Genomic DNA, 22,650 nt, shown 5'->3' with positions numbered 1-22,650 from the left:
CTCACTTGCTATATGTTTAACACAGACAGACAAGGTACTAAATAACATGAGTCACTTGAAAGCATCTGCTCACAGCTCAAGATTTTCATTCTCTGGCAATGAGTGACTGAAGTGAAGATGCAACAAGACGTAATGAGACTGTGCTAATCACACAGAGCATCTTAGATTAGGATGGATCTGACCGTGTCAAAAAAACTGAAAACACATAAACACTTACACTGTTGAGTAAGGTCGCATTCAAACCGACAGCAGCCATCTCATTCAATTGAATGGAGTCAGTCTCTATAAACACATCTATAAACACAAATGTATACGAGTGACTGACTGAGTGAGTGATAGAGTTGACTGACTGACTGACTGACTGACTGAGTGATCAAGTTGAGTAATCAGTGGCCAGCCGAATGCCACATGACTGTCATGTGTGGTGCAGTTTCCCTGCCGGCTGTTGCTTTGAATGAATCAGCAAAAGAATGTTTTTGTTGGGGTGATGTTTACAGCCTGCAGTGTTGCCAATTTAGCACATTTGTTTGCTAAGTTTTTAAATTTTCTAAACTTTCCAAACTTTTTTTCTTTTCAAAAAAGCACTTAGTGACAAATCTAGAGATATCTTTTTTGACAAACCTTGGCTTCTGTCCAGTAATGCCCTGCAAGTGTGTCTGCTGTATTCCGTCATTGGCAGGAAGGCATGGCAGCAGTTTGTTTCCCAGATAGAGGCTGTGCACTATGTGGAAGACAAATTAAGATTTTCTGTCCCAGTGATACATTTAAAAGTAAAAGTAAATATGGTGGAAACCACAGCGCAGTCTTTGTCTTTAACTTATAAAATCAGGATTTTGGAGCAGCTTGAAAATGGGCCATGTTTCAGTCACTATTTCATGTTTTTTCTGTTATCTGACAGCGGAAACAGTAAAACATGTAAATGAGAAGAAGGACATGATGATGTCAGTTGTTCACAACAGTTTTCAACTACATCCTCAATTTTGCACATTGACCGTTCATGGCCCAGCCATATACAAGGTTTTAACCTTGTCTTGTTGATTGAAATGTAACATATAGTCCAGACAGGGCCATTATCTAGTTTTTCATAGTTGCTGATTAAAAAAAAAAAAAGAAAAAGGTAAAGAGTCAAGGAATCAAAGTTGTTACAGGTCATCCTCAGGGCCTGTTGTGGCACCAGAGGAAGAAACAGGTGATCACTTTAGGGATTCATCCTCTAAAACCATTAACATCTGTACAACATTTACACCAGTTTATCTAGTAGATATTGAAATATTTCTCATTAAAAGTGAAAACTTTGAACCTGCTGGTAGTGCTACAGCAAAAGTCAGGGAATTAGGAAAGTCATTAGGGTTCATCCTCTGGAGCCCATCAGTGTCTTAGAGTTATGTCACATTATACAAAAAGGTACAAACAAGAATTTTAAAAAGAAAAAAAAAAGGACTCAGGGTTTACATTTAAACAGTTGCGAGCTGTTTTTTTTTCTATTTTTGTTTTCCTACCATACTTAACCGTCACCATTTGCTGCCTATTCTGTGAGCAAGTGAATGAAAAATAGGACTTAATTTTCTGCAACGTCTAAACATTCAGACTATTATTTCATTTATATATGATTATTATTTTGGTGGGATTTGGGATTTGTGTGTTTTGTCTTTGACTTGGAATAAATGGGAAAGGGAACACATATTTTTTTTCAACACGCCTCCACATCCCACACCCACACACACTCAAGCCACAGGTCAAGGCAATCTCGACCTTAATTTTCACATTGGTGCAATATGAGGTCTTTCAATGGGAAAAGTAATAGAACAGAGGATGACAAAGTATAGAGTCTCTGTAGGTTCATACATAAAGATAATGTGTGTGTGTGTGTGTGTGTGTGTGTGTGTGTGTGTGTGTGTGTGTGTGTTTGTGGTGTTGGGGTGTGAGAGAGAAAAAGGTGAAATGAAGTTGAACTGGAGGAGACACAGATAAAGAAGGCAGCAAATGGTGGAGGCAGCAAACAGGATGCTTTGGTGATGGAGGGAGAGAGAGAGAGAGAGAGAGAGAGAGAGAGAGAGAGAGGGAGGTGGGATAAACATCAGGGCTCGTATATATATGGGAAGTCAAGGCAGCTGTGACGCACTGAAGCACCAAAGCAGTCAAGATAAAGAACCAGAAAAACTAAGTCAAGGATGCAGAGGAATATGGTGATTACACATCTTCTCACATTTCTTCAAATCATTTGTTCATCTCGCAAATAAGGAGAAGACAGAGCCCTCAAGAAGTCCACAAGTTGCAGGTGGGGTTTTTTTTTTATTATTCCTTTTTGTTCCTTACAGGAAGTTATCCTAATAACTCTGTTGCATGCTGAATGGATGAGCAAATCCAGTGTGGGAATCCAAACAAAAGCCTCTCTGGAGTGTTTATTCTACTGAACAGACAATGTTGTGGCTTTGTTCGTCTTTAAGTGAGTGCTTTGTGTAAGGACAAGAGAGTTTACCAAACATATTTAAGAAAATTAAATTCCTTTTTTCCAGTATAATTACATGGTTACTAGATCACACTTACCTTTCACTGGGTGTCACTCTGCGTCTCATTAATCAGATTCTCCAGATACAAGACAAGCATTTTGTTCAGTGTACAACAGTATCTGTTCGCTCTTAGCTGAAAAGGGGTATTCCAGTAATTTAGTGTTACACTTCCAAAAGGATGACTGCTCAAGATCAGTGGCCAAGATATCTTGACTTTTAGTCACAAGCACATCAAGCTCTGAAACAGCAGGATCCTACAGTCCTGTTGGCTAGCATCTTTAATTTGAGCTTCCCTGCATGGTAAATGCCTTCATCATTCAAACTCAGCACCATCATTGTAACTCAGACGTTGTTGTAAATTTTAAGTCTCATGCTCCTTGATTACATCACTGTTATGTCATCAGGGTTATTTTTTCAAATTTCAGAAAACTCTCTCCTCAGCCTCAGACAACATTATACAGCTGTTTTCACAGGTCAAGTAGTTCTCTTATTAATGAGTAAATTCAACTTAATGTGTAAAATCGGCGGACTGCCCCTTTAAAATTTTCTCTTCTTTATTCTTTCCATTAGGTTTAGAGACCCAGTAACCTTCTTGCCAATCACCAACATGCCAGAGCTGAACTGTTCTCTCGAAGCACTTTCCAAAACCAATGCCACAGTTTTCAGCGACACAGGCTGCCCTGAGGCTGCTGTGTTGTGTGGGGTGAATATCTCCTGGTTGTTGACGAATGCTACTGAACAAGAACAGGGTGACATGTGTTTGAGCGAAGAGGAGTATCTGGCCAAGCACCTGGGGCCCCTGAGGTCCCCCGTGTTCTCTCCCGTCTGTGTTACCTACCTCAGCATCTTCATGGTGGGCATCCTGGGCAATTCTTTGACCTGTGCAGTCATTTTACGCTACAGGGTGATGCAGACACCCACCAACTATTACCTGCTGAGCCTGGCGGTGTCTGACCTGCTGGTGCTGCTGCTGGGCATGCCGTTAGAGCTCTATGACATGTGGCAGAACTACCCCTTCCTGCTCGGGGAGGGGGGCTGCTACTTCAAAACCTTTCTCTTTGAGACCGTCTGCTTTGCCTCAATCCTCAATGTCACCGCACTCAGTGTGGAACGCTACATGGCGGTGGTCCACCCCCTAAAAGTCAAACACATTGCCACGCGTGCTCACGTCAAGAGGGTAATCTTCATCCTGTGGGCTCTGTCCATGCTGTGTGCCATCCCAAACACCAGTCTGCATGGGATTAGGGTGCTGCCTCAGATGTTTGGACGACAGTTTCCTCGATCTGCAATGTGCCGTACGTTTATATTTTATATTTTATTTTTGTTGTTTTTACGAGTCTACAGCCACGCTAGCAGTACTATGAGGATAAATGTTATCGTCAGCATGCAAACAAGCTCACAATGACAATGCTAACATCCTGATGTTAAGCAGGGATAATGTTTACCAATGGTTACCATCTAAATTTAGCATGTCAACATCCTAATATTTTCTAATTAGCACTAAACACAGCTGAGGCTGATGGGAATGTCATTACTTTGCAGGTCTTTGGTCATGAAGACAAATTAAAATTATGACCTCTTGATGACACTAGATTTAAAAAAAGTAAAGGAGTACCTAGTTATCACAATTGATCCAAAGGGGGACATATCTGTACAATATGTCACATTGCTGTAAAGTGCCTTGAGATGATGTATACTATGATTTGGTACTATACAAATAAAATTGAATTGAATTGAATTGAATTGCTCCATTCAATTGAAGTATCACTAAAAACCACAAATGTGAATTTCATGGTTACGCTAGAAAAAAAAGTCAGATGATTACCAAAGTCATTAGGATTCATCCTCTGGGCACCACAAATATATGTACCAAATTTCATGGTAATCCATCCAATAATTGTCAAGAAATATTACTTAAAAACCAAACAGCACTTTAGACCTGCTAAAGTCAGCACGGTTCATCCTCTGGGGACCACAATGTCTTTACAATGTGTTGCAACAATCCATCCAGCGATTGTTAAGATATTTCAGTCTGGATCAAAGCGCTGGACGTAGCTACAGACCGGCATTGCCATCTCTAGAGACGTACTGCTAGCATGGCTAAAAAGGGCGAGGAGATTTTGCAGTGACGCATGAACCAGCAGTACCCATGGCACACCTGCGAGCATGATCTTACTGACAAATCTGTGCTATTTCACATTGTTACATCTTCATCCTCAGTTGTGGTCAAGCCCCTGTGGATGTACAACCTGATCATCCTGGTTTCCACGCTGGTCTTCTTCCTGCTCCCCATGCTGATAATTAGCGTTCTCTACCTGCTCATTGGCTTGCAGCTCCGCAGGCAGAGGGTAACAACCATGGTGGACAACAGGTGTAGCTTTGGATCGGAAAGTCTCTCCAGGTCCCATAAGCAGAAGCTCAGCAAACGCAACGTGCAAGTCACCAAAATGCTGTGTGAGTGTCATTTCATTTATATTTTTATCAAGTTGTAAAAACAGAATTTAAACTGACAGTGGATGTGCATATGAGTATTAATTAACACCAATTGTTCCCATATGTATTTGCTGTTTTTCCATTTTACCATTCTTAACTTGGCTACATGCCCATCTGTCTCAGCTTTGTCTTGCCATCTGTCAAATGCTGGTGATTGGACTGACGTCATGATTGTGTGCGTGCTTCTGTTTGCCTGTTGTCAGTCTGTCTGTCCGTCCGATTGACTATGACTTATGTACTTTGTCCCTCTGAACCAGGTGTGCTGGTGGTTGTGTTTGGCCTCTGCTGGGCTCCCTTCCACGTGGACCGCTTGGCGTGGAGCTACATCGACACGTCGTCCGAAGAGCACCTCAAGATCTTCGAGCACGTCCACATTGTCTCTGGTGTTTGCTTCTACCTGAGCTCCGCCATCAACCCCATCCTCTACAACCTCATGTCCACCAGATTCAGAGAAATGTTCAGTGACGTGATGTGTTATTCTAACAGATGGCATGTACGCTCCAGTTTACAGATGACCCAACGCAGCACCTTGAGCGAGAAAACGCCCAGTATGAAATGGACATGAGGTCTTTTGGGCCACAGGAAGTCCGATAACATTATACACAGATAGGTGACAAATGAAAGAAAAATAATTTAGTGGAGGAAGACATCAAAGACAGGGCATGAGGTGTCACTGAATGGTTTGATGCCCTGTGGTCTACACAGATGGTTGATCTGATCCAAACTGAATACCCAAGGGATATGTCGGACCAACCATCACCGTCATCAACACACCAAATAAGGGAATGTTGTTTTAAAATAAAAATCTATGATAAGGTGCATTGAAAGTCTTTTGGAGGTTTGTGGCATCAAAACACCTTCAACTAGGCCCCAAATAGAAGGATATTACCCTGTATGTGGTAGGGCATGAACGGATGAAGGATATACTGTGTGACCAAAGGCTATGTGACAAGCCTTAAGAGACGCACTTAAGAAAAAGTAAGCATGCTTGCATGCTGCACACTCTCCGACTGTAATATCTACAGTAACTCAAATCCCATTTAGAGGGAGGTGGAATAAGACAACATCCTGAATGAAGCGAAAAGATGACAAGTCAATGCTTACATGAATGATGGGATTTTCATATAGATGATGCAATTTATGCACTGGATATGTAACCCATCATCTGTCTGAAAAGTAAATCATTTCTATTTGTGAACTGTATTTATTGTATTTACTGTATAATGTGAAGCATAACATTTCCTATTTACTGCTGTACAGCTCCGAGCGCTGACATCGACACGCTGTCAGGGCAAAGAATGAATGCATTACGGCTCTCGCTTGTCTGGGAATGAATCAGAGGTGAAAAGGAAAATTAATTAAGGAGAACAGTGGAATAATAATAAGATGGTTTGACTGTGGTATTATAGCCAGTGCCTTACAAGTATTTGAATTAGATTCAGAAAATACATGAGGCACAATGATTTCATACACCAACTGCTATGTTCCCACACATATTTCTTTGATAACTGTATTGTGTATTTATTTATACGATGTACAATATTAGTAATTCCACATATTGTTCAAAACTTGATTAACAAAATATACATCATGATTTTAGAAATGGTTATTTCCAGGTTTGAAGTATCACATTCAGCTACTGCTTGCTGATTTTAAAATGTGCTATTGTTGTTCAATGTATCAATTAACTGCTTTAACATTTGCATTACCTGTATATAGGACATGTGAATATTTATCACCTCTTTTATTAATGCACAGGGTCTGATGCAGTCTTATCTACTATCTCATGAAAGCACGAACGTTTTTCTCAGCGTGTACCCTTGAAATAGTTTATATGATACCATGGCCTGCTTTTGCTTGTAAGCGCTGGTGGTAAGATGTGCCAGCAGAGTTATTGTTCTTATTCCTGGTTTAATTTGGAAAGAAATGAGCATAATAAGCCTTTGCACTTGTTTTCATATTCAGACTTCTACAAAGCAACCAGCTCCAGGACAGAAATGTCAGAAATGTGTAAACATCGTGGTTAAAGTGCTGCCTGAACAATACAAGTTATTTATGAGTAATGAGGTGTGCCAGGAGCCTCAAGAACATTTCCACTGGGCTGTCTCATCTCAGCTTTGGATGACACGCAGTGCAGGGGAGAAAGTAATTTGTACACATGGAGATGATGATTGTGAGGGGTACAGGCTAAAGGGAAAGATGATGTCACTGGGTCACTAATATGGGAAAAAAAAAAACAAGGTGAATGAAGAGGAGGACACAAAAAAAGAAGTGAGCTAAATGACGGATACTGACAAAACACTGTGTAATGGTGCAATGTTATCAGAGTGCCACACCAGCACTAATGACTGTCAGTATACCCACAACTTCCATCACCAAAACAGAATACGCTGTTTACCCACAGCCTCAGCAAATCGACTCATTTAAAAGCCTGAATCACGGTATCACCCTTGTAATGGTGTTTCAGCAGCATGGTTATTATCGCCACCCATGGCTCTTTGGTGTAGCAATATGAGGCAGACGGTATCATTTAACTTTAAGGAATTATGTGAGCAGAATTAGGGAGCTATGAAATTAAAGTACAAATCAACCCAAATGAGAAATATGATGTGTTTCATTTTGACTGTCACTCAGAGAAATGAGCAGAGATCTGGAAATTTCTACATGTTGAAAATTGTAAATTAGAAACAATAAAAAGTCAGTGTGATGCTCAGTAGGCGCTGCAAGAGGAAGGAACTGCAGTTTTTGTTTTTTGGCATCATGTCGCTTGCATCAGTTCAAACCCAGCTTGCATTTACATTTGTGTAAGTAATTCAAATGCACCATCCTGACTTGTTTTGACACACAGCATGATGAAAAGAAGAGAGTTACACATTTTAATTTAGAAACTTAATTGACATAGTCAATGCAACTGCAAACTTATAGATCACCTCTATTAAAGCAGCAGACGATAAGGTCTGGCAACCATATTGCTAAGTAATTCTCAAGACACCGAAATGATCATTTGAGACAAGTGCGAGAACAGGATGAAATACAGAAGCGCAAGAGCATATCAGAGATAAGTGGGGTATGGAGGAGGAGATGTGGCTCATGACAGAAAGGATGGCACGAGGTGTCTCATAATGATTTTAAGCCTATTGCAAGTGTGGATTGACACTTGTGGTGTGATTGAAAACTGAAGGTCATTCTAACAAGAACAGCAGCTGAGAAAAAAGCCAGAGAAGACACGAGACTACATCCCTGACCTGGTGTGTTCAACAGAGAGCGGAGCAATGGTGCTGAGCTGTTAAAAACTAGTTAATTCTGTTTTAAACATGTGGAAATGATTTAATGGGTTTAAAGCATTAGAGAAAATTCTAGGCCCTTTCATTGGACACTTCTGCCACCACTGACAGATAATGGCTCTATGATCCTATACAAGCAGAGGATTGGTTCATTTAAAGACTTAGATTCAGACATTCAGTAATGACATTAATAGTTTGGCTAAAGTTTCCCTAAAGTTAGACCAATTGAATAATATTACATTTGTATGACAATCCCATTTGTTTAGATTTGTCCAACCTTTTACCTTCACATCCTTAAATCATGAGCAGTTCCCTAAACAGCCATCATATCTTTGTAGATTCATCCTTTGATGTTATCCCTACCAATAAAATTATAGGGTTGATATGTTCCCAACTCTCTTTCTGTCTCTCTGTGTCTACATATATACACACACGCACACACACACACACACAAGCACCTTGTCTACACTGGCTGTGTAGCAAAAGTAGCACATCAGCAATGGTGCAGCTTGTTCACTTAACTGAACAAATACTTTTGAATTTATTTTAATTCAGGAAAAGTCTCAGTCCAGCTCTGGTGCAACGACTATATGGAGAAGGTGAATTTGTGAACAGTGAGTCAGTTTTTAGCACTAATCAAATCTACCTTAGGTTCTCTGTGCGTGGGTGTCATGCCACAGTTCAAAGGGATGCAGGTTAGATTAATAAGAAAACTCAACAATGGGAAAACTACGCATCGCCCTCTAACCTTGTGCATTCTACCACCTCCTCCTCCTGCGACCCTGAACAGGATATGTGGGTGTAAAGAATAAATAGATGGAAAATAATTGTGGCCTGACTGATAATGCATGATCACAGATTCCAGGGAACACGTGGGCCTGCGGGGAATTAGTTTTCACAATTTGAAGGCATTTTCACCCTTGAAAATTGCTTGTGCCAATCACTATTGGAGTGTCAAGGTTGAGGCACAACATTATTCAGCTGGGAACCTTGTGGAATAAGCTCACATGAAGATAAATATACGTGCATCAGTGTGAGCAAAAAAAGTAATTTGAAGACTGTAAATATTGGGAGGTAAAGGGGAAAGGGGATATCAACAGCACATTGATTAAACTCTGCTTCACACTTTTCATTTTCTCCTTCTTATACCAGTCTTAGCAGGCGAGCTTCGCTCTCCAATCAATTTATACGCAAGCTATTTCACAAAAGACAGGTAAATCCCAGGACAGGAGTTCTGCTGTGAGTAGATTCTCCTTACAATGATGCTGCGGTGCTGCAAAGTCAAGAGAGAGAAACTCCCCAGAAGAGCAGGAGAAATATACGTTTTTAGCCACGCTAGCAGCATGGCTCTGGAGACATTCATGTCAGTCTGTTGCTCCACCACTTTGGTCAAGACTGATGTATTTCAACAACCACTGGATGAATTGCCATGAAAGTTTCTACAGACACTCGTGGTCTCCAGAGGATGAATCCCATTCGCTTTGCTATGTGCTGCTCACATTTGTGGCTTTTAGTGAACTGTCTCAGCAACTATGGATTGCCATTAACTTTGGTGTAGCTGGTCCCTTTACTTTCCTTTTGTCAGGTAAAAATTTTAATTTGTTGAAGACGGTTAATCACTTGCAAGCTAATGACACACACCTGCCTCAGCTTTGTGTTTAGTCCTAATAAGTAAATGTAAATATTTTTGTTAAAAAATATTTAATTCAGACCAGTTAGTATGCTGCAGACTGAATTATTATGGTTTTTTAGCATTCTAATTGTTAGCATGTTAGCATGTTGACTAGTATTTCGCTTAAAACTCTGCTGTGCGTAAGTGCATCCTCAAAGTGCCGCTGGCACGGCTGTAGACTGTAAAAGGTCTATTTAAAATGTAATTACCTATAACAGCAGGGCACTGTCATTTTTAGCAAAGTGGTTAGCCTTGTTTGGCATCCACATGAGGTAAGAGAACTACTGGAGTGATAATATGTGCATGACACAAAGGTCAGAGACAGAGTTTATAGACGGCCATTAGTGAGAACCAGCTCCATTCTGCACAAAAGTACACAACTGAGCTAGTTTTAGGTGTGTAACCTTATTCTCCCATACAGAAATGTAATATATGACAAAATGTGAACGTATATATGTCATCTATAGCATGGATATATGATTATCATATATGTACATCCTCTGGATATACTGTAATTCTAATTTAATATATACTTTTTACATATGTATTTTTATTTTACATGTACAGATTTCATATATGGAAATTTAATATATTACATTTGTGTATGGGGTATTCATATAACTGTGAAACCCAAGAAGACTCAACTTTGCTCATCACATCATAAACAAAATAATGCAATAACCATCTCTGCAGCTTAAAGCCTCAGTGTTAAAAGAGCTGTGAGCTGTGACTGCTGCAGTCATACTAAGCTGTGACGTCAAGTACCTCTCTGTCTGCCACGATCTGTTTCATAAAGCAATAAAAGGCTTAAAATTTACTGGCACCACCCTCTTTGAGTCAGTATTCATGTGCTGTTAAAGTGAAATATTGGTATTCTAGTGGGCCTATTGTTTCAGCACTGGATTAAACAACCCTTCACATAAAACATTTGCTTACAGCTGCACTAGAAGAATGTCTAAATATGGACATCCTTGTAAGTTTGTATACCCTCACTGCTCTGCATTATTAGCATGAATCTATTGGTCTGGTTAAGGGACCACCTGGAATAAGATTCATGTATGCCAGTCACAACGAGTTGCACCGCACAGCATTATCGAATAAACGTATGTTACATTTTCTCTTGTGGGAGGCAAGATTATTTAGAATATGATGATATAAAAACACGATTAAAACAAAAATTAAAACTAAAACATGATTGTTTTAAGTTCTATATACTGCATGATGGGTTTATGCAACACAATCTTATTTCCTCTAGGAAATTAACTTAGTCTTTAATAGGACTCACGCTGCTGTTTTATATCTAATTATTTTCCTCAAGACATAACTCCTCGTCTACAACAGCATGTAAAGGCAAATAGCCAGTGTGACAGAAACTGTGCATCGGACCTAAAACCAGTAAATTACAGTTTGATATATCACTCTGGATTTCTTATTCCCTACAGCCATACACTGACTGGTTTCAGCTAATTAGCACATACCGTATATCTCTTCCTCCTGAAATGAACTAACACAATAAAACAGCCCATAGCACAGAGGAGGCTTCATATTGTTTTGCGAAATGATGTTGTGTGTGTTCTCACCTGAAGGGACTGTTTTTATCCACTACTGAGGGTGCAGTTAATTAGGGTGGGTAGAAGTGGTTTTTGTTTCCGTGTTTAATTACATCAGCGCTTGATAAAAGCACATTTGCAACTGTGATGTAACTCAGTTCCTGCAAATACAAGTGCATGTATCGCTGTGTGTATTTGTCTTTTTTGCTCCTTGTGTTGGCTTAAGGAACACATTCTTCGTTTCTCTAATGTGAATCATCCATTTGTTGACGCTTCATGCCGAAATGTGTTTAAAAGAAAACGCTTCTTTGGTTAAATTATTTTGAAGGTGACAGATCAGTCACAGTAGTTTGTAGATAATGCTTAAAAGTAAGGCTATAATCCTTGAGTTAAACTTCTTTGCGAGGTCAGTTCTAAGCGATTGTAAGTGGGTGTATGCTTTTGAGTGAGTATTAATCAAACAAGTCTATTACAGGCAACTAAACTGTTTAGGAGCTTAGAGTGGAAGAACTGTAAATGAATAAAGACACTAAGATTAACTAACAGGAAATAGTTTATGACTTTAATTTTGTGTAAAGTTTGGTATAGAAGAAAAAAAAAAAAAAAAAAAAAAAAAGTCAAATCCCCTGAGCTGCTCCACAGAAGAGCCTGTGGAATCAGCTGGTGAAACACTATAACCCCAAACAAAACATCTTTGTTAAATAAAATTTATAGTAAAGAGCAAGAGTAAAAAAAAACACTAATATACAGTATAAAGTATAAACACAAAGTAGAACGATCCAGTAGAAAGAGCCAGTAAAAACAACAGCCCGAGTAATACTATACTGAATGTTTTGGACATTAAAAAAGCAACGAGGCACAAAGAGAAGAAGAAAATCCACTGCTACAGATGCGAAACAAACACTCCCTGAGGGAAAGGTGTGGGAGATAAAGGCTGGCAGGCATTTTATTCCCATCCTTCAAAACATTTCATGTTTCAGAGGTTTTTGGGACAGTACTTTCGCTCAAACCGGGCTACGTCAAACTTCCGAGTGCAACCTTTGTAGTTCATGTACCGGATCTTTCCAAAAACAGGTCTCTCTGCCCAGCCCTGGTCATGGATGCCACAAATAGACCACATACAACCTACAGGAGGGAAAAAACAGAGGAAGGGCGGAAAATGTGAGAAAAAAAAACAATGCGGTAAAGCAGTGTCACACTTGCTCAACTGAGGAGAATTCAATCTTTCTGCTTACCGACGAAGCCATTAGGGTCCTGGCCATCCAGCTCATAGCGATCGTTGAGGTATAGGGCGATAGAGAGCGCCTCCTCTGGTGAGGAAGTCCACTCCAGAATCTTTTTGGCCCAGTACATCCTCAAGAAACCGTGCATCTTCCCCTCAGTGACCATCTGGTACTAACAGAGACAAGCAATAAAAGGTGGTAAGACACAAAGCACAAACTAGCGAACGAATATGTTTGCATCAGAAACAAAAAAGGCAAAGTGAGACCTGAGCCGGCCCAGACTGAGTGTTGTACCTGAGCTGCGTTCCAGAGCTTGTCATGAGTCTGTGCTTTCTCCAGCTGCTGACGAGTGTAGAGATACGGCCTCACATCTTTGGCGTGATCTTTCAAGGTCTTCCGAGCCCACTCGTACGCACCTTGATACCACAAGCACATCATACAACATAGAAAAATTTATTCAGACTGTGAGCGGATCACTCCTCTGTACGATGTCACCTACAGTATGGGACACTCATTACAACAGAGTGAACAATGAGATTTCAACTGACCCTCCACGCTGTCGTATTTCTTATTGTAGAAGCAGAAGTTGTCCGTCAGCTCCCTGCGCACCACCAGCTCCTCGACGAAGGAGGAGACCGACTGACCTGCGTTCTTCCCGCCGTGCTGGACTTGCAGCGCCACACGCTGGGCTGACAGGTGGCCTGATGGGAGCGGGAAGAGATAGAGAGAGAGAATAAGAAAAGAGGTATTTAAAGATGGACAGAATCAATAGGCATAAAGAAGAGTGTCTTCCCCAGTTCAGAGTTGGTATGAGCAACGAGGACGCTAATCTACTCTGTGACATGATGTCACTGCTGTTCACTTTGAACTCAACTGAGGATGTGCAATGTCTTGACAACTTAGAAAGAAAAGCCTTGTCAGTGAAGACAGATATGCTGATGCCTCCTGGATGGCCTTTCAATTTGTTGTGATGCAGTCTTATGCCAAAATAGAAATAAAAAAAAATTCCCTTATCAATCTTCACTCAACACCCCACAATGACGGCTCTAGGCTCTAGTGCTGTTTGTTCCAGACTTTTTCCATTTAAGAATAACAGAGCGAACCTTCAATGCAGCAGAGTTTTTTTGTAGCCTTCCCCAGATCTGAGCCTGGACTCAATCCCGTCTCTGAGCTCTGCAGACAGTTCCCTCCACCTCATGGCTTGGTTTTTGCTCTGACATGCATTGTCAGCTGTGAGACTTTATATAGACAAGTGTGTGTCTTTCCAAATCCTGTCAAGTCAGTATCAGCTCAAAAGTGGTCAAGAGAAATTGGGGGAGACTGAGCTAAATTTCATGTGTCATATCAAAGGATACGAATACTTTTGGCATTGGCATCTTTCCTTTTTAATAAATTTAATCTGTCATCTGTCATTATAGGGTAATGAGTGTAGATTGATGAGGGAAAAAAGACTTTAATTGTAATTTTAACATGAGGCTGAAATCTAACATAATGTGAAAAAACACTTTCTGAACACCTTCTGAATGCATTACAAGTAATAAACATCTAATTTTTTCATATAACTCAGTGATGAGTGCAATAGGTATTTTGAGTAATAAATCGGAACGGGATAGTGGTTAATGGTGTCCAGTTGTTTGAAGGTAGTGGCAGCAGCGTGAGTGTACAGGATATTTTTATAAACGGTGGATTGTGTTATGTTTTGAAAGGAGAAATGGCTTCTGCTCTGGTGGAAGAGTCCAATTTGTATTTTTTTTAGAAGTTCTTCAACGTGGTGTTCAGTGCGAGTTTTGTACAATCTGCCATCAAATCAAATCAAAAGTATCCGTTATGATTTAAGGATTGAAGTAGTAACATCAGAGCTGTTGTGATCTACATAAAATTTGACTTTTGGGAGTTTAGAACAAGTGTTATAGTAAACTGTAACCTGCAGAAGTCCTGGTGTGAAGTGGGACTGATGGTCGGTATAAAGTAATGCAATTTACTTATTTATCTGTAGTGAAAATAGCAATATTGATCCATGTGGGACATCTTTTACCAAACAGATGGAGACTTGAGTTTAAACCATCAGCAACAACAGTCTGAACTCTGAACAGCTCTAAGAAGACTCATCAAAACCATTAGAAAGAAGCTCATTTCACAAAATATCAAAATATGTCAGCAGCATCAAAAGCCTTAGACACATCCACATATAGTGCTTTTTATATTCAGTGATTTAACACTGTCATGTTGATCAACAGCTATAGAAGTTATTATACTAAGACCAGATCTAAAACCAGACTGCTGTGACCTGATTTGCCTCCAGAGAGGCAGGAAGATGCGATCTGACCAGTGATTCCAGGAGCTCAAATATCGCACAATAGTTTTTTTTAAGTCACAAGTGTAAAAGTAAGTCGTGAGAAAGAGGTGGTAAATGAGGAAGTTCCTAATTCATGGTTACTGCAGATTTTTGCAAAAAAACAAATCTTATGTTTTCCTATGATATCTACTACATTCAAATCCACAGGTTTTTTTCATGCTATCACTGACCAAAGCGGATCCAGGGGGAGAGGTCACTGAGGGCGGCAGCATTTGGGTCGTTGCGTTGGGTGCCAAACAGTTTAAGGCGTACATCAATGAAGGACTCCAACATGGCCATCCCTCCCTTGGTGCCTGGCTTGGCCCACTCTGGCGCTCCTACTGTTCTGTCAACCTGCAGGGAGGCCAGGGTTTTGTCCCAGTCCACTGGCTGTGAGGGGAGGAAGAGAGAAAAGAGAAAGACTCAGCAGAGGTCACAGCTGGCAGCGGTGTAATCGTGAACTGCAAACTTCAAAAGCAGTGAAGTTCTGAGCCTTTCACCTCTCGTTATCAGGAGGCTCAAACCACTGATCGACATATCAATCACTTCCTGCAGCTTTAACTGCAGCGGGAAGGGATTCAAACTTTTGCATGGCCAAAAAAAAAAAAAAAAAAAAAAAAGTCGACTGTTTATATTCACTCATCAATAACTAATGCGCAGAGGAGAGGAGACAGCTGAAGGTTGAAGGGAAGTGTTTTATTGCAGTAGTCTGACTTCCAAACACCCTATCAATGAGCTCTCTGACAGCTTGCTTTCCCATCGTATTGATCTCAGTAAACACTTCCAAAGCAATAAATATTTTTAGGAAAAGACAAATTACGTTTGCGTGATCTTAACTGAGCCAAATGTCCTTGAGTTGGACATAAAACAAATACTTGACTTCTTTTTTCACCTTACGATAGCATATTAACTTTTAAGCACAGCAATCTGAATGTGCCCTTCGCTGTCACTGCAGCACTTACTTTGGCGGTTCTTGTAGCTGTGTGGGGATGTTTCTCTACCAGAGGAAAATCGGTGAGGAACTCTGGCAAAAGCTTGGTGATTTTTCCCCGAATCGTCCTGGCGGAGTACTCGAGTTTAGGTGATGCTACCCAGCACGGAACAATATTATGGGCATCAACCTATAATAGGAAAATACGGTGTTTAAATCATATCTCAGGTACTAAGGGAACAGAGACATGGACACAAATGAAGCCAAAAACATATACGTTTATTTCTTTGTGAGCCAACATAATTCAAGTAATCAATAAAGTAAGAAATATAATCAGGGAAACGCAGGGGACAACTCAACAAGAACTATTCAACAGAGAATTAATATAATGCAGAACACTGAGGGTTTTTTTTTTTTTTACCTGTATGAGGGGAATGTCCTTAGAAAGTCTCTTTTTGACATCCTCCAACCACTGTAGTGGCTCTCTGAGGGGGTAGAAGTCTGTGACCACCGCCCCCAGGCTGCGGTCAGACACAAAGCCAGGGAGAACCTCCCCCGCTGAACCATGGAGCAGGTGGAACTGGATGTCTAAGGCTTTACATTCCTGTTTAATAAGGGTACGACAACAAAGTTAAGCCTCATAGAGTTGTGGCTTTTACAACGTGGACCAGATACCGTTATAAGTGCCAGACATCCGTGCAGTGTATTTGACTTGTTATATTCTAAATGGCCCCATTCTTCTCCAGCAACACTTCTAATATTACCTTTACCACTTATACTCCTTGGGACTACTCTACTGATTGATTTTTAAATTAGTTGTTGCATTTAACTACAAATGCAACAATTGTTATATTCCATTATTCAACCATAAACCTTGTCCAAGTAACCAATTAATTGTTTCTTCTGTTAAACTTTAAAATACACTGAAAAATGCCCAAAGTCAGAGCTACATCTTTGAATTGACTGTTTTGTGTGGCCAACATATAAAATCCCAAGATATTTAATTTGCAATCACATAAACATAAAGAATAGAGAATATGGCAAATGTCCATGTCAAAACTAAAGTAAGTACCTTCGCGACTTCTTCCAGACCTTTCAGCATGAAGTTGTAATGTCTCAGAGTGGACAGTTCAGATTTTGGGACAACCAGACAAACACAGACGTGCAGAGGAAGGTTTTCCTTCACAGCAAGCCGCTGCGCGTGGATCAGAGCCCAGTTATCTAGGACACGGAGGAAAAACATACATTAGACGTGAAGAAAAGGCAAGCCAAACAAGGTCTCTTATGGCTTCCCTGCTGGTTGTGTTAGGCGTTTACCTTGTACTCTGTAATCCCTGGACATCCAGTATAGGACGCCCTCTGAGCCCTGCTTTATCTTTTCAGTGTCAGACATGAAACGGAGGCGCTTTTTGTTGAACTTCATCTCCTTCTTCTCTGACCTCTGCTGCTTCACAAGGTCCTGCAGCCAGCCCCCAGCTCTCTCCTTCTTCTCCTCCTTCATGGGAGCCAGCTTCTGCTGCTTGGCAGTGGCCGGTTTTCCAGCAGGAGCAGACGCTGCCTTGCGTTTTAAGCCAGACATGATGGTTTCACTGGTGAATGACTTGGTCAACAGGGAGAGAACTGGTCTGGGCCTCTGATTAGGGAGGACAACAAGATTCAAGAGTCGCTTTGATGCAGTGGGAAACGGTGAGCTGCAGGAAACCACGGTGAAAATGGTGAAAAACTCAAAATAACTCTGCTCCTGCTTGCAACACAGACACGGAAACAGAATACTTCATTATGAGGATACAACACATTAAGGAACATATGTCCAACACCAAACTCAAAGGAAAAAAAACCAACAGCACAACAACACTACAAAAGCTCCTTGTTCAAATGAACGTCGCTTTGAAGATAACTTACCCTTTCCACATGCAAAGCAGCATTCAGAGGATAGGACCTGGAGAGAGACTGCTACAACACAGGTGGAGAAAAAAACCTGCGCTAATCGGAAGAAACGACAGAAGAAATATCTGTCGCTGCCGCAAATGTTTGCGAGTATCGCGTTTCCCCCTTACACAACCAGTTACATGAGCACGTTTGTGTTTAGGTTTTGTAACACGGTTGTTTCATTCAATCACACTACGTTTCCCACAATGCAAGCGGGTGTGTTTACAGAGCATGCGTGGCGCCGTTTACGTTCGGAGGAGGTCCGTATGTGTTGTATCGTATCCTCAAAAGGTACGAACAGTTAGCAAGGTTTGCGGCCAGTACTGAGTTTCTCGCCTCACTCAGGATTGCTTGTCGTGGTTTTGAAGTATGAACAAAGGTGACTTTACGGCAGGTCGGGGGAGAAGACCAGCGGTTCCCGATAAAGTCGACATGTCATTAGGTAAGGTCCTCAACAGCTAGCGTTAAGGTTACCAAAATAAAGTACTAGCTAGTGTTAGCTAACGCTTCTTAGTGGTGGGAGTGAGTCGGTGGCTAGCTAAATACATTTCACTTGAGCATTCAGGCGCCATTGTTTATCGCTGTTCGTGTGATAAATTTAACAGATGACATCATTCGGTTGAATAAAAAAGAGCAACAGCTAAAAAGGAGGCAGGCCAATGTGAACCGACGGCCAGTCAAGAAGAAAGGCCGTTTACCCCAAGGAAATGGAGTTTCACCGCGGACTGCCGGCCCAGTCCAGAGAGGTGTGTCACAGTCCTTTCGGTGCTGTTTGCCTCATTAATGACATTTGCTTCTTTTCTTATCGAACCAACGCTGTACGTGTGTAATGGTGCTAGTATTATCTCTACCAGGAGGTGGCGTACGAGGAGGAGCACCCAGACTGAGAAACAGAAGGGCCCCTACCTTACCGGGTCGACGACGGGGTCAGGGGGTTATTACAGGACTGGCAGCCAGGAGGCCCACCGCCCTGCTCAGACGAGTCGGGACACTCAACAGAACAGCACTCAACCAGGTAAGGGAGGACGTACTGCAGGGCATACCCAAGGCCACTGTTAGTAGCCTCTAATATTGGACTGATACCTTATTGCACATACAGATCTCACTGTGGAATCATAACATCATTTAAATCAAATAAATAAGAACTTAAGAAGAATTTCTCAGGATGTTGGAATCATTGCTGTGAGTGTAAAATGTTTGTAGTAAGGGACACACATGTTTAGAAACAGCATATAGAACTAGCAGCCTAGTTCAAGCTCTTTGCGTTACCTTTTTGGCTCACTCTAAAATGCAAATAGTCTGTATAGTGTTACAACTTCCTAAAGCAGTGTTGGAGGAGCTTGTCAAATTCTCTTTGGTGGGCATATTATTCAGAAGTAGTAGTCACTGCCTCTTGAATATTAAGTGTATTAGGAAAATAATTTTTAAGATCTCAACTCTTAGCCCTAACAGTTTAGTTGAACAATACCCTTTCCTCTTGCCGAAGAAGTAAAAAAAACTTTTTTGTTTAAAAAAACAAAAACAAAGCACTAAAAGGGTAAGCAGTGGAGAAAAAAAAAGAAGCCATAGTAAAGATTAAACACTGAATATGAAGCCGACACTGAAACTTAAGTGGTTGTGCCTGCACTAGCTGAAAAATAAAAATTAAGAAAGGCACACATACTTTTCAGTAACTGTGCATCGTTATTTGTTACCTTGGTGCGTAAAGCCCCTCTTGCTTGCTGAGTCTAAAAGCAAGCACAGCAATAAACTGCCTCTGGGTGTGGAGAGGGTCAGGCAGAGCCAGGTCATTAAAGTAGAGTACAGAGTTTTTCCACATCCTGTTGCCTGGCAACAGACATTAGCAGCCGCTGTCTGGTGCCCAGAAACGGCAAACTTGCATCATTAGCTGCCCCTTCCAGATGATCATAGAGACTTTGCAGTTTTGTTTGCAATTAACTGTCAGGGTTTGATATTCAAGACTAAATGAACTCTAAGAAATTTGACAGGTGTGATTGGGACTTTGAACCTTTTTCTATCAAACCTGAGGGAGCCACTGTTAAAGCTGTGTTTTACATACTTGATATTGAGTTATGTCAATTCACTTTTGGAGTCATTTAATTTTTTCTCATTCTTATCAAAGTTATCTTTAAATTCTAATTGTTTGCAAAGTGTATACAAAAAGTATAATATCTCACATTTTGAAATTCAACAAAATGTATGGCCTCACTGATTAGGTTGAACAGGTTTGTAACTCACCGAGCTAACCTGTGCTTTAGGGTTTAACAAATCAGTACCTCAATGAAGTGACTACTATTAAAGGTTTTTAGTATCAAGCTTCATTGCACTTAATATAAGACAGTAAATTCAGCAAAGTGTATATTTGTTTTGCAGTTTTGTTTTCTGTTGATTACAAAGATTTGGCTTGATAAGACTTTAACTATGTTTCGCAAGTATTGCTTATTTTACACAGAACCAAAAAAACAACCATATTCTCGTGTGTTTGTAGACACAATACAACTCTGCCTTTGGTTATATCTAGAGTATATTAAAGACTCTCCACTGCACCTCCCCTTTTTAGAAAACAAGACAGAAAACGAGGCCATTCATTCAACGCACTGAAGCTCAGTACAGGAAGCCAGAGGGTCAGAGGTGGCCGCACAGGCAGCCTGATGCACAGAGAGGCCAGAGTGCAACATCAGTAAGGAGACCGTTTCAGCTGCGACGACGGTGAGAACATCTTACAACAACTTAAGTAAAGTTGCATGATGCACTTGTTCAAACATATAGTTCTCTATTAATACACAAAGAATTGTGGAAGTGGTGTAAGGACTCAGTCTGGCTTTTTTTTTTGGTATTTCATTACACATAAGGCTCAGTTCAAGGGTGGAATTTGGAGAGTAGAGTGAAGGTGATCATGCTACTCTCTAGATTTGGTGAAGACAGATCTAAATTTGCTACCGTATGTACAGCTCACCGTAGACTGATAAACTTGCAGTGATTTTAAGTTCCCCCTTTTTTTCGTTCCACTCCTGCAGACCACTGCCGCCTGTCCAGCAGACTCAGAGGGAAGCACGCCAGGCCACTTTTTTTTTTCGCAGGGGACTCAAGGTACATGATGTTTTTTGTATGGACTTATGGACAGTTATAAAATATATTCGAAGGCTGATATGAATGTGTTGTGAATCTTCTGTTAGTATGTGTAGTTGTACCTGTACCTCTACCTGTTTTGTACCAGAGTATTTAAAGACTTAAATGTACCTCTAGACTAAATCCAAATGTTAATTCACCATTGTGTTTATTCTTCACGTCCTTTGCAGGTACAAGCCCAGGTGCAAAAGCCAAATCCTCAGTCTGCTCCAGTCAGAACTCGGCAGTAAGTATTAGTTGGCTCCAGTGTCTTTTTTCGGCTCTAGCTGTTAGATGGGAACCATTGTTTGCCATTTTAAGGGTCAGTGTTTGTGTTCATGTCATGATATAGCTTCTCTGTTTGTCCACCAGGTGGCGCACATCAACAACCAGCAGTGGGATCTTGACCGTTTCGATTGACAACCCCACAGCCAGGACTCAGCCTGAGTAAGCATCACTTAGCACAAAACCTGCAGGATTATTACACACTGGTTTAACACATAGTTAAGGAAATAATTTCCATAAACACATTATGTTTATTCATGGTATAATAGTATAGTGTTGCTCTGTCTCACTCATATGTGGGATCTTACATGTTGATAGTGATCTTTCAAACCAAACATCGCAAAGAAGACACCTCCTGATTTAAATAAATAAATAAATAAAAAATAAGTGACTGTTTCTGTGACTTCTTCATAGGCCTCCCACTGCCTGGACCCTGCATCCCCCTGCTACCAGCTCTGCTCCTGTGAAAGTGGAAACAGTGGAGAAGAAAATACCTAAAGGAGTGCCTCTACAGTTTGACATCAACAGTGTTGGGAAACCGGTGAGAGCGTGCTCCTTTAGATTTCCATAGGGTTTAATATACAGGCGTAGGACCATTTTAACTGCAAGTATATTTCCACGGTCTGTAAAAATATCGCTCAACAAAGTGTAGTAAAATGCCGCCCTCAAACTTTTTCTTTCTGCAGCAAACATCGATGACCTTGAATGAGCGATTCCGCATCCTGAAAGATCAGCGCACCACCATAGCACAAAGCAGTAAAGGCAGCCGATTTGTTACCGTGGGTTAGCCGGCAGAAAAGACAGAGACAAGTAATACTCTGAAGCTCCTTTGTCCTGCTCAGACCCACACGGTGATCCCCACTTTTCTAATGGATTGACTGACTTTACGAACAGGAGGGTGGGCAAGCGTGGGACAAATGTGTACTACGTGCACAACTGCTCAGCTGTGAGAACTCCAGTGTGCAAGTGTCAGTGGAAGAGTTGGTTTAAAATACGTCCCCATTCATTGTCCATATCATTATATGCAGCTGTTTGTATTGTGGATGTCCTATACTGGGAAGGAAAGAGCTTTTTTTTCCCCTCTGGACTTAGAACTGATGACACTATTCGGAGGCCTGATTGGAAGTATTTTTCAGAGAGGATCGTTATGCATTTCCTGGGCTGGCAAGTATGTTCTCTACCTTTTTTGAGAATTATTTTGTAATGTTTCTTCAAATAAATGAGTTTCTCTTCAAAGATGTGATATATTTGTACGGCTTCATATCAGTCTTCTGCGCACTGATGCTGAACACCTGTCTTCTCATAATCAAACAGTGCCATCTGCCTATGA

The 22,650-nt window shown here is 40.9% G+C and overlaps 3 protein-coding genes across 6 annotated transcripts; 2 read left to right on the top strand and 1 right to left on the bottom strand.

The window, feature by feature from the left end:
- Window positions 1-2,119: 2,119 nt before the first annotated feature.
- Window positions 2,120-7,606, top strand: LOC139628526 (neuromedin-U receptor 1-like). Of its 2 annotated transcripts, XM_071490247.1 has the most exons (5): window positions 2,120-2,278; window positions 2,936-2,983; window positions 3,081-3,805; window positions 4,731-4,964; window positions 5,261-7,606. In XM_071490247.1, exons 3-5 carry the CDS (start codon window positions 3,118-3,120, stop codon window positions 5,566-5,568), a joined length of 1,230 nt encoding a protein of 409 aa, XP_071346348.1. In that variant the 5' UTR covers window positions 2,120-2,278; window positions 2,936-2,983; window positions 3,081-3,117; the 3' UTR covers window positions 5,569-7,606. The 2 variants fall into 2 exon arrangements, with proteins under 2 accessions (XP_071346348.1, XP_071346350.1); XM_071490249.1 differs by lacking the exon at window positions 2,120-2,278 and having other exon boundaries at window positions 2,905-2,983; window positions 5,261-5,690.
- A 4,451-nt stretch (window positions 7,607-12,057) lies between these two features.
- Window positions 12,058-18,123, bottom strand: cpdp (CPD photolyase). 3 transcript variants are annotated; one of them, XM_071490244.1, is made up of 10 exons: window positions 17,901-18,123; window positions 17,316-17,689; window positions 17,071-17,219; window positions 16,420-16,602; window positions 16,030-16,188; window positions 15,259-15,457; window positions 13,281-13,433; window positions 13,027-13,148; window positions 12,745-12,904; window positions 12,058-12,634 (listed from the first exon to the last, which is right to left on the bottom strand). In XM_071490244.1, exons 1-10 carry the CDS (start codon window positions 17,921-17,923, stop codon window positions 12,486-12,488), a joined length of 1,671 nt encoding a protein of 556 aa, XP_071346345.1. In that variant the 5' UTR covers window positions 17,924-18,123; the 3' UTR covers window positions 12,058-12,485. The 3 variants fall into 3 exon arrangements, with proteins under 3 accessions (XP_071346345.1, XP_071346347.1, XP_071346346.1); XM_071490246.1 differs by having other exon boundaries at window positions 17,316-17,631; window positions 17,901-18,099; XM_071490245.1 differs by having other exon boundaries at window positions 17,316-17,739; window positions 17,901-18,096.
- A 48-nt stretch (window positions 18,124-18,171) lies between these two features.
- LOC139628527 (UAP56-interacting factor-like) lies at window positions 18,172-22,563 on the top strand. Its single transcript, XM_071490250.1, has 9 exons — window positions 18,172-18,369; window positions 18,533-18,673; window positions 18,782-18,942; window positions 20,488-20,636; window positions 20,945-21,017; window positions 21,227-21,282; window positions 21,408-21,482; window positions 21,735-21,861; window positions 22,007-22,563. The coding sequence occupies exons 1-9, from the start codon at window positions 18,297-18,299 to the stop codon at window positions 22,106-22,108; spliced, it is 957 nt and encodes a 318-aa protein (XP_071346351.1). The 5' UTR covers window positions 18,172-18,296; the 3' UTR covers window positions 22,109-22,563.
- Window positions 22,564-22,650: the final 87 nt, after the last annotated feature.

The sequence above is a fragment of the Trachinotus anak genome, unplaced genomic scaffold, assembly GCF_046630095.1.
Source record: "Trachinotus anak isolate AG129_WGS33_773 ecotype Australia unplaced genomic scaffold, CSIRO_AGI_Tana_v1 ptg000012l, whole genome shotgun sequence".
In the NCBI taxonomy this organism is placed as follows: Eukaryota; Metazoa; Chordata; class Actinopteri; order Carangiformes; family Carangidae; genus Trachinotus; species Trachinotus anak.
The sequence above is the reverse complement of the archived record's forward strand: the minus strand, read 5'-3'. Positions and strand labels throughout refer to the sequence as shown.